Genomic DNA, 12,211 nt, shown 5'->3' with positions numbered 1-12,211 from the left:
GCCCCGGGGAGGCTCCTCGTAGGCCCGGCGGAACCAGCTCTCCGCCGCCGCCGGGACCCCCGCTTCCTTCACCTGCACGGGACGAGGGAACGGCACCCAGTAAACCCCTTGTTTCATCCTCCTCCCGCCACCAAACGCTCCCTCCCTCTGTCAATCTCGGCAGCCCCCGCGGAGGCGGCGGCCCGGGATCGGAACAGCCTCGGTTGCCAACCTCACCCCCCCCCCCCAACCCACGGGAATCAATCAATCAATCGTATTTATTGAGCTCTTACTGCGTGCAGAGCGCTTGGGAAGTACCAGTTGGCAACAGCGTGGCTCGGTGGAAAGACCACGGGCTTTGGAGTCAGAGGTCAGTGGGTTCGAATCCCCACTCCGCCACGTCTGCTGGGTGACCTCGGGCAAGTCACTTCACTTCTCTGAGCCTCGGTGACCTCATCTGTAAAATGGGGATTAAGGCTGTGAGCCCCCCCCCCCCCCACGGGACAGCTTGATCACCTTGTATCCCCCACGGCCCTTAGAACAGTGCTGTGCACATAGTAAGCGCTTAACAAATGCCATCATCATTATCATTATTATTATTATTATATAGAGACAGTCCCTACCCAACAGCGGGCTCGCAGTCTAAAAGGGGGAGGCAGAGAACAAAACCAAACATGCTAACAAAATAGAATAGATATGTACAAGTAAAAGAGAGTAATAAATATGTACAAACAGATATACATATGGATGGAGAAGCAGCGTGGCTCAGTGGAAAGAGCACGGGCTTTGGAGTCAGAGGTCAATGGGTTCGAATCCCCACTCCGCCACGTCTGCTGCGTGAACTTGGGCAAGTCACTTCACTTCTCTGAGCCTCGGTTACCTCATCTGTAAAATGGGGATTAAGACTGTGAGCCCCCCCCCCCCCCCCCCCCCCACGGGACAGCTTGATCACCTTGTATCCCCCACAGCCCTTAGAACAGTGCTGTGCACATAAGCCCTTAACAAATGCCATTATTATTATTACTATTATATAGAGACAGTCCCTACCCAACAGCGGGCTCACAGTCTAAAAGGGGGAGGCAGAGAACAAAACCAAACATGCTAACAAAAATAAAATAGATATGTACAAGTAAAATAGAGTAATAAATATGTACAAACAGATATACATATGGATGGAGAAGCAGCGTGGCTCAGTGGAAAGAGCACGGGCTTTGGAGTCGGAGGTCAATGGGTTCGAATCCCCACTCCGCCACGTCTGCTGTGTGACCTTGGGCAAGTCACTTCACTTCTCTGAGCCTCGGTGACCTCATCTGTAAAATGGGGATTAAGACTGTGAGCCCCCCCGCATGGGACAACTTGATCACCTTGTAACCCCCACAGCCCTTAGAACAGTGCTGTGCACATAGTAAGCGCTTAACAAATGCCATCATTATTATTATAATATAGAGACAGTCCCTCCCCAACAGTGGGCTCACAGTCTAAAAGGGGGAGGCAGAGAACAAAACCAAACATGCTAACAATAGAATAGATATGTACAAGTAAAATAGAGTAATAAATATGTACAAACAGATATACATATGGATGCAGAAGCAGCGTGGCTCAGTGGAAAGAGCACGGGTTTTTGGAGTCAGAGGTCATGGGTTCAAATCCCCGCTCTGCCAACTGTCAGCCGTGTGACTTTGGGCAAGTCACTTCACTTCTCTGGGCCGCAGTTCCCTCATCTGTAAAATGGGGATGAAGACTGTGAGCCCCTCGTGGGACAACCTGGTCACCTTGTAACCTCTCCGGCGCTTAGAACAGTGCTTTGCACATAGTGCTTAATAAATGCCATTATTATTATTATATACAGGGAAGAAAGGCCACCGGGCCGGGCCGGGCTGGCCCTCACCCACCCACCCGGAGAGCGGGCCTGCTAGTCCCAAGGACCTGGGTTCGGATCCCGCCTCTGCCGCACGTCGGCTGGGGCACCTTGGGCAAGTCCCTTAGCTTTGCTCCGGACCTCAGTTCCATCATCCATAAATAGGGGATGATGATAATAATAATGATGGCATTTATTAAGCCCTTACTATTTATAAAGCACAGTTCGAAGCCTGGGGGGCCCTCGTGGAACGGGGACTGTGTCCAACCCGATTTTCTTGGATCCATGTGGGCACGGTTTGTCCCTCTCTATTGCCAACTTGTACTTCCCAAGCGCTCAGTACAGTGCTCTGTGCACAGTAAGCACTCAGTAAATACGATTGAATGAATGAATGCTGTATGGGCCTTTCCCACGTGCTTAGTACAGTGCTCTGCACACGGTAAGCGCTCAATAAATACGATTGAATGAATGAATGCTGTATGGGCCTTTCCCATGCGCTTAGTATAGTGCTCTGCACACAGTAAGCTCTCAATACGATTGAATGAACCACCCCAGCGCTTGGCACAGTGCCTGGCACATACTGAGCGCTTAACAGATACCACAATCATTATTATTATTGCTGTGGGACAGGGACTGTGTCCCATCTGTTGTACTTCCCCAGGAGGCTTGGTACAATGTTCTGCACAAAGCGCTCAATACATACGACTGGATGATCCACCCCAGCGCTTCATAGGCGCTGGCATATACTAAGCGCTTAACAGATACCGCAATCATTATTATCGGGGGACAAGGACTGTATCCCATCTGTTGCACTCTGACAAGCGCTTAGTACAGTGCTATGCACACAGTAGGCGCTCAATAAATACGACTGAATAAGTGATCCACCCCAGCGTTTGGAACAGCGCCTGGCACATACTGAACGCTTAATGGATACCACAATCATTATTATTGGGGGACAAGGCCTGTATCCCATCTGTTGTACTTTGACAAACGCTTAGTACAATGCTCTGCACACAGTAGGCGCTCAATAAATACAATTGAATAAGTGACCCACCTCAGCGTTTGGAACAGTGCCTGGCACATACTGAACGCTTAACAGATACCACAATTATCATCATCATCAATCGCATTTATTGAGCGCTTACTGTGTGCAGAGCACTGCACTACACACTTGGGAAGTACAAGTTGGCAACATATACAGTCCCTACCCAACAGTGGGCTCACAGTCTAAAAGGGGCAGACAGAGAACAAAACCAAACATACTAACAAAATAAAATAAATTATTATTATTATTAGGGGACAGGGACTGAACATATGTTGCCGATTTTTACTTCCCAAGCGCTTAATACAGTGCTCTGCACAAAGTAGGCTCTCCATAAATACGACTGAATGAATACAGTGCTCTGCACACAGTGTACGCTTAATAAATACGATTGAATGATTAGCTTCTATCTTCCCCGGGGCTCAGTACAGTACCTGGCACGTAGTAGGCGTTTAGCAAATACAAAAAGCTGTATGGCCGCCGTTTTGGGGAGCTCGGCCTGCTTTCTCAGCCCCTTTCCCCCCGGGGCGAGGGGCGTGAGGCCCGGGGGGCGGGGCACTGCCCTCAGCCTTCACTCGTTCCACGTGAACCGCTCCCTGCCCGGCCCATCTATTTGCTAGGAAAATGATGACGGGAGACAGCTGGGACGGCGTGGGGGGGGAGGAAAAAAATAAAATTTAAAAAATCCCACGATGCAGCGACCGGCGAGACGGCCGGAGGCGCTGCCAAAGTTGCAGGGACGAGGGGGAAAGTCTGCAAAAACGCAGCCTAGGAATAACGTGAGGGAGAGAGGCAGTGAGAGGCCAAGATTGCTAGGGGCCTCATTCCCACGCGCCACGCGTTTTATCCACGCACTGGATGGAACAGAACAGACCCTATTCGTGCTCTATATTAACAGGGAAGAAAGCTCTGAACGTTAACATGCGGCTTAATAAGCTTAACCCACGTATTATTTGCTCACCTCCCTTCTCTCCTTCTACTGCCCAGCCCGCACCCTCCGCTCCTCCACCGCTAATCTCCTCACTGTACCTCGTTCTCGCCTGTCCCGCCATCGACCCCCGGCCCACGTCATCCCCGGGCCTGGAATGCCCTCCCTCTGCCCCTCCGCCAAGCTAGCTCTCTTCCTCCCTTCAAGGCCCTGCTGAGAGCTCACCTCCTCCAGGAGGCCTTCCCGGACTGAGCCCCTTCCTTCCTCTCCCCCTCTCCATCCCCCCATCTTACCTCCTTCCCTTCCCCACAGCACCTGTATATATGTATATATGGTTGTACATATTTATTACTCTATTTATTTTACTTGTACATTTCTATCCTATTTATTTTATTTTGTTGGTATGTTTGGTTTTGTTCTCTGTCTCCCCCTTTTAGACTGTGAGCCCACTGTTGGGTAGGGACTGTCTCTATGTTGCCAATTTGTACTTCCCAAGCGCTTAGTACAGTGCTCTGCACATAGTAAGCGCTCAATAAATACGATTGATTGATTTGCTCCAGTCAAGGAGAAAAGGGAAGGCCTTCAACCCTTTCGCCCACAGGGATTTAAAGCCCCTCGGCTTGCCAACTTACCCCATATTTTCGGCTTCTGCTCGTGACCGCGATCCGCTCCTTATTTCCAGCTACAGAATTCATGGCAGTCTCGCCCTCTTCCTCCTCCCCCGCCCCCCCCCCAAAAGAATAATTTCTGCAGTTTTCCGCGTTACATCCAAAAGAAATCCTGCGGTCCAGAAGGGATGCCGATGTCACCTCTGCTCTGGATGCAGACGTCTCCTCCGAAGGAGAAAGAGCCCCAACCCCCGCAGCAATCGCACCAATTTTCAGCCAAGGTGGGGAGGTTCTTCAAATCATTTCCGATTTCCTTCCGCCCCATCCATCCACATTCCTCGTGGAACCGGCAACATCCAGATGGGCATGTCTCCGGTGCAGTTTTCCGCCAGAAATGGAATAAAATTGCGGGAGGGAGGAGGGGGGAGAAAAATCCACGCAAATCCAAGGTAACTGTCCAGTGTTATACGCAGTGCCTTCTTCCCCACCCCACTCCCCTGGCTTCCTAGTGGAGCGGTAACTTGTTCCCTTCCCTTGTAACTGTGGCGAAGAAATCCTCTCCCTTCCAAAAGAAAAAAAAAACGTGGATGCAGGACTGGGGAGGAGCCTCTGATTGCCTTGGAGGTAATGGTCTGCTGGTGCCCGTTGGTGGCTGGCAGTTGGGTGGGCCGGGCTGAGCTGGCGGTACGGGGATGGGCCGGTCCCGCACCCCGGTGGGCTTCACCGCAGCCCCGGAGGCCGGGGATCCATTTTATTTTTCGGGCTCCGGGCCTGGCACCGCAGTGGAAAATCTCTGCTTAGTCCCCCTCCTTGAAGGGAAACACAGAAGTAAATGACAGTCCTTCCGAGGAAACCACCGGGGGGCTGATAAGCCCCATTCATCATCAATCGTATTTATTGAGCGCTTACTATGTGCAGAACACTGTGCTAAGCGCTTGGGAAGTCCAAATTGGCAACATATAGAGACAGTCCCTACCCAACAGGGGGCTCACAGTCTAAAAGGGGGAGACAGAGAACAAAACCAACCATCCTAACAAAATAAAATAAATAGAATAGATATGTACAAATAGAGTAAAAAATAAGTACAAACATATATACAGGTGTATATACATATATACATTCCACCAGCCTCCCCAGGGGTGGGGCGAGCCTGGCACACGGCCCCACGGGGGGCAACGGGGGCGTCGAGGCCTTCCCCCAAACAAATTTATTGAGCGCTTATTGTGTGCAGAACACTGTACTAAGCGCTTGGGAAGTCCAAGTTGGCAACATATAGAGACAGTCCCCTACCCAACAGTGGGCTAACAGTCTAAAAGCCCTTTGTTCTCTCGGCCCCTCCGAACCCCTCATTCTCCTCTCACCACTGCAGCAGCGACCCTCCACCTATCCGGGGGTTTAAGGACCAGTCCCACCCCCGCAGGGGCAGCGAGGGTCTCCTGTCCGTGCCCCCAGTCCAAGGAACAGGCCTCGGCACCCTCACCCACCTTACTGCCCCTTGGAGAAGAGGTTGGCAGCCTGGCACAGCACGTGGCCGGACCCCGGGGGGGCCTGGTTCCTTATCAACCTTTAATGACTCTGCAATGGCATTTCCTTGGCTCGCAAGTTCCCACGTGCTGGGATGGGGTGCCAAGGATGCCCAGAATTAGGAGGGCTCCCACCCTCAGGCGTGGCAATAGTCCCAGCCACCCAAAGCAGCAAGCGCCACTCACGAGGATCTGTACAGACCGGTCTTATCCGCTCCGTTCTGCGCTTTTAATTAGAGGAGAGAAATCAAATCAGCCCCCAGGCTCAGGTTCGCGCCCCGCCCGCTGCACACACCTTGCGCGTTGGTCGGCAGCCCCGAGGACCTGCAACGATTGCTATTAGGGACCCGTGGCTCCTTATCAACCCCAATGCGGCGCATCTGCGCTCCCAAGATGAGACTGACGAGCTGGAAAAGCGGAAGAAAAAAAAAAGGAAGGAGAAAAAAAAAAACACCTTGCAGATTTGTCATGCTGAACGGGGTATGATTTGCATCCTAAAGCCGCGGGCTCCAACGCGAAGGGGGCCTTTGGTGGGCTCAGAGCGCTCTCTGCTGCTCCCCGGATTCTCTGCAGCACTCCCTGAAGAACCGGGATTTTTAAAAAATTTTAGGCCCAGGGATAGCAATTTTGTCTGGAGACGTCTCTCTTCAATCTATCGATCGTATATATTGAGACCGTACTGTGTGCAGAGTATTGCACTAAGCGCTTGGGAGAGTACAACATAACAACAGTCGGTAGGCACGTTCCCTGCCCACTATTATTATGATTGTTGTTGTTATTATCATCATCAATCGTATTTATTGAGCGCTTACTATGTGCAGAGCACTGTACTAAGCGCTTGGGAAGTACAAACTGGCAACATATAGAGACAGTCCCTACCCAACAGTGGGCTCACAGTCTAAAAGGGGGAGACAGAGAACAATACCAAACACACTAAGAAAATAAAATAAATAGAATAGATATGTACAAATAAAATAAATAAATAAATAAATAGAGTAATAAATATGTACAAACATATATCATCATCATCATCATCATCAATCGTATTTATTGAGCGCTTACTATGTGCAGAGCACTGTACTAAGCGCTTGGGAAGTACAAATTGGCAACATATAGAGACAGTCCCTACCCAACAGTGGGCTCACAGTCTAAAAGGGGGAGACAGAGAACAACACCAAACATACTAAGAAAATAAAATAAATAGAATAGATATGTACAAATAAAATAAATAAATAAATAAATAGAGTAATAAATATGAGTATAATAATAGAGTAATAATAATAGAGTATAAATAATATCACAAACATATATACAGGTGCTGTGGGGAAGGGAAGGAGTTAAGATGGGGGGGATGGAGAGGGGGATGAGGGGGAGAGGAAGGAAGGGGCTCAGTCTGGGAAGGCCTCCTGGAGGAGGTGAGCTCTCAGCAGGGCCTTGAAGGGAGGAAGAGAGCTAGCTTGGCGGATGCCAAGCTAATATTTGTTAAGCGCTTATTATGAGCCAGCAGGCATTGTACTGAGGGCTGGGGTGGGTACAAGCAAATCGGGTTGGACACAGTCCCCGTCCCTTGACCTTAGAGACCACCCTTCAAATTTTCGTTATTGGTGGCCTCGTTACTGTTTATTTTTTCTGTGCCTTTCCGGTGGAGTGGGAAATAATAGCCTAGCACAGAAGTAACATTGTTTGTTCCCCGTTTGCTTTTGATTATTGTCCACGTGAGAAAAATACAGTAGCAGCAACACGACCAAGGTATAATTATATTCTTCCTGATTTGTGTAGGGGGGAAAAGGTGACCTACACTAGGATGCAGTGGTGATTTGTGCATAAAGCCATTGACCTTCTAAACTCCGGGTGAGCAATATTTTTATTGCGTTATCGGTAGAATGTGTTTAGGAGTTTTGCATCGTGGTGAGATCACAAAAACTGTCATTTGAGAAATGAGGCTACCCACTGTTTCAGTGTGCAGTCCTCATTATGCATAGGATGCCTAATGCAAAATAAATAAGATGTCCAAATACTGAGGATGAAAATACAACTCCCAACTGAAAATCCAAATGCCAAATCTGGACACAGAAAGTAATTCTCGTTATATTTTCCTTTTAAAATCATTTCCCTATTAGTCCAGGCAACATAATGCCAACAGAACCATGTCAGAAGGTGGCAGGGCTTCTCCTTGAAAGATAATTAAAGCTGCTTACCCTGTCCATGTGGTGTCTTGATGAATATGCAGGCAATCTTTGCATATGATCTACTGGTATTCCCAGGACCACATGATTGCCTGGTGGCTTGCCAAGAAGTTATTAGCAAACTGATAACTGTTTAATATCATTGTTCTATTGCAGGAGGGGAGCAGAGTTACTCTACCTCAGGCCTGATAATCACACTTCTCACCACAGGTTCCTTTTGGGTTGAAATTTCCTAATTTTTGATCGCAGCTCAAAATTATAATGGGCAGAAAAGGCCCAGAGGCAGGGGTGTGGACCAAGATTTTGGGTTTGATGAATTAGGAGGAGGGAGAGAAGAAGCATTTATCGAGCACCCACTGCATGCAGTGCACCATACTAAATGCTTGGAAAGTACGATACAAGCAAGGGACACTTTCACTGCCCACAAGGAGCACACCCTAAATGGAGGAGGTACAGAGAAGTATTTAGGGAGCAAACAATAAATAATTGAATGGGCAGCTGAAAAATGTTTGTTCATAAAGTACATAAGTGCTAGAGTTATAGAGAAGGTGGGGGGTGTAACAGAAGTTGGAAAAGCCAGGATGAGACATGTTTCTGTCTCCTCCCTCCCCTTCCATATTGCTGTTGTCCAGTTGGGCAGAGCTGAGAAGAGAGGGGAAGGAGCAGTAGTCACAGCGGAAGATGGAACCTTGGTAGCAGTGTTCCCCTATTCTCCACCCCTCTTCCCCTCAACCCAGTTTTCTGACACCCACGCAGGAGTCTCAACACCACCTACACACCTGGTCCAGGCCTGGATTCAGGCCTCAAGGTACCTCTACACTGCTGCCGCCAACAATGAGCAGTATGGCCTAGTGGAAAGAGCACAGGCCTGGGAGTTAGAGGACTTGGGTTCTAATCTGGACTCCGCCACTTGCTTGCTGGGTGACCCTGAGCAAGACACTCAATTTCTCCGTGTCTCAGTTTCCTCATCTATAAATTGGGGATTACATTCCTGTCTTCCCTCCTGCTTAGACTGTGGGGCAGGGACTGGGTCTGACTTGATTGCCTTGTGTTTACCCCAGTCTGCTGTACAGTGCTTGGCACACAATAAGTACTTAAAAAACACAATTATTACCAATCCACTCTACTGGATGGGAGTGAGGAGGGTGGGGGGCATTGAGAGAATCATCATGGGGGCTGTTGCATTTGCTACTTGAAATGCCTGCAACCATTTTTGAATACTGCCTTTGGCTAACGTGTTCTTCCTGAAATTAGAGTTACGGTTTCTATAGCAATATCAGCATGACTACCTTAGTTTTAAATGAATACATAACATTAAGCATTTGTGCAGTCTTTGTAACTTTCCCCACAGTTCTTTAGAGTCACTTCATCCGTTTAAATTCCTCGTCATTACCTGTGTCAGAGTCGATACAATTCTCCTCAGTTCAAGATTAGGGAAACCAAGTCACGAAGAGATTAATTATTATCAAGGAAGGTTTTAATGCTGAAGGCCCTGAGATCCGTGGTCTTATGGACAAACCTCAGGATTCTTCAATAAGGTCTCTACTGATCCTAAATATGACACGCGCTGGGAAGGTGGAGGATGAATTTACTAACGGCCATTAATTTATGTCAGATTCACAGATAGCTAGGGAGCAACTAAAATGACATCCATCTTTAAAATGCCATAGCTGGGGGTGGCGGTGGACTCAATGTTGGCTTCCACTCGTAAATCTAAGGCCAACCGCAATCCCTCAGTAAACGGAATGGAACCGACATTGAGGGAGAAAATGCACCTAAAGGTTGAAATGATAATGGAATCAGGAGCAACAAACGGGCAGATTTTATAAAGAACATAATGTGCTGAGTAGCCTTAATTGCCTTTTTGTCAGTCACATGATTAATGGATGAAGGGAACCCATTAGATGAAACGAATCTTGATTTTTAGAAAAGCATTTGCAGTGAAATCTTATGAAATCTCACTCTCAAAATGAACTCAGTTTGAGTTAGAGAGGAGCACCGTCACGTGGCGTGGAAGAACTAGGAGACAATGATAAATGGAGAAAAATCCGGTGACAAAATTGTCTGGGGAGAGGCCCCAGGGATCGGGATTGGGCCTGGTTTTATTTAGCATCTTCATTAATGATCTTCAAAAGGGAGAGAGTAAACAGCATGTTAATGAAATTCACAGACGAATCTAAATTAGGAGGTGTTGCCAACATCAGTAAAGGCTGAGGAATAACACACGGAAGCCCATGGAACTAGAAAGAACCAGCAGGATAAAAAATCAAAATGGGATGTGGGCCAAGGACACAGAAAATGCCTTCATCTGGGGAAATGCGACCTAGAACACAGTTCTCTGAGAGAAGGCTTTTGGATAGCAGAAGTATTGCCAAGAGAGGCAGGAGGGTGTTAATGAGATGAAAATTACACATAAACTCTCAACGTATTTGGTCAGACTCACCTTTTTCATGAAATCTTTTCTAGACTGGGGCACATCCAAGCACACTCACTTCAGAAAATCCCTCCCAAGCCTTCATGCTTTTAATCTTTCCAGTGACTTAGCATTTATGGGCATTTCTAGGAGGCTCTGTTGTTGATCTTGTTTTTGTAGAATTGATATTTCTGTCACCTTTAGATTTTAATCAATTAGATTACTAGCTTCCCCACCCTTGAGGCACAGGGACCCTATCTAATTCCCACCCATATATTTTCCCCAACATTTAGTACAGTGTTCTGCACCCAGTAAAAGCTTTATACTGTGACTACAATAACTATTACTACTAGGAAAACCCTCCAAGAACTGTAATTTTGTCATTTTGGACTGTTGATTCTTATAATTTCTTGTTTAGAACATCACTGCTATCTTTCTAGATTTTTATTTACCATCATCTGATTACCTTGTAACTACCCCAGTAAATTAGTAAATGATCAACCAGTCCTATTTCTTGAAGGCCTATGTGTGCATAGGACTGTATTAAGCTCTTGGAAGGCTACGGTAGAATTAGTAGGCTTGATTTCTGCCTTTCAAGGAGCTTCCAGTATAGTAGGGGAGAAAGACAGTGAAATGAATTACGTGATGAGGGATGTGTACCTAAATGCTGAAATTAGAATTGGAGATATAAAGCAGGTAAATTAGAAATCAACTGTTGTTGGGGAGGCCTCCCGGAAAAGACATAATTTCAGAAGGGCAGGGACTGTGTCTGTTATATTGTACTCTGCCAAGCACTTAGTACAGTGCTCGGCACATAGTAAGCACTCAATGAAGAGAAGCAGCGTGGCTCAGTGGAAAGAGCACGGGCTTTGGAGTCAGAGGTCATGGGTTCAAATCCCAGCTCCACCAATTGTCAGCTGTGTGACTTTGGGCAAGTCACTTAACTTCTCTGGGCCTCAGTTCCCTCGTCTGTAAAATGGGGATGAAGACTGTGAGCCCCCCGTGGGACAACCTGATCACCTTGTAACCTCCCCAGTGCCTAGAACAGTGTTTGCACATAGTAAGCGCTTAATAAATGCCATAAAAAAAATAACATAAATATGATTGAATGACTGACTGTCTACTGTTCGCCCTCCTGCTTGGACTGTGGGACCTGAATGTCTTCTACTTACCTCAGTGCTTAGTACAGTGCTTGGCACATAGTAAGCACTTAATAAATACCACAATTGGTATTATTATCATCACTGCCCCTCCCCCTTCAGTGGGGGCAGTTAAGCCTCCTGGCCAAGAACCTGACCCCAAGACCGGAGGGACACACAAGCAGCAAGGCCTAGTGGATACAGCCCGGGCCTGAGAGTCAGAAGGACCTGGGTTCTAATCCCGGCTCTGCCACCTATCTGCTGGGTGATCTTGGGCAAGTCACTTCACTTCTCTGGGCCTCAGTTACCTCATTTGTAAAACAGGGATTAAGACTGCAAGCCCCACGTGGTGCAGGGACTGTGTCCAACCTGACTAGTTTATATCTACCCCTGCGTTCAGAACAGTGTTTGACACATAGTAAAGTGCTTAACAGCTATCATCATCATCATCAATTACAAGAGTCCCTGTATCCCTACAAACTGCCCAGAGCCAGGGAGGCCGATGGTGTTGAATGAGAACTCCCTGACCTGCAAG

At 47.8% G+C, this 12,211-nt stretch overlaps 1 protein-coding gene across 1 annotated transcript in view; it reads right to left on the bottom strand.

Annotated features, from left to right (window-relative positions):
• KIF26B (kinesin family member 26B) overlaps positions 1-4,505 on the bottom strand; it is a 277,322-nt gene extending 272,817 nt beyond the window's left edge. The window contains 2 exon segments of the mRNA XM_038761100.1: positions 1-72; positions 4,440-4,505. Of these exon segments, the coding sequence (XP_038617028.1) occupies positions 1-72; positions 4,440-4,502 (135 nt within the window). The 5' untranslated portion in view covers positions 4,503-4,505.
• Between the last annotated feature and the right edge of the window lie 7,706 nt (positions 4,506-12,211).

Source organism: Tachyglossus aculeatus, chromosome 19 (assembly GCF_015852505.1).
Source record: "Tachyglossus aculeatus isolate mTacAcu1 chromosome 19, mTacAcu1.pri, whole genome shotgun sequence".
NCBI classification, from domain to species: domain Eukaryota; kingdom Metazoa; phylum Chordata; class Mammalia; order Monotremata; family Tachyglossidae; genus Tachyglossus; species Tachyglossus aculeatus.
Note: the sequence above shows the minus strand (reverse complement) of the source record. Positions and strands in the feature narration are given on the sequence as shown.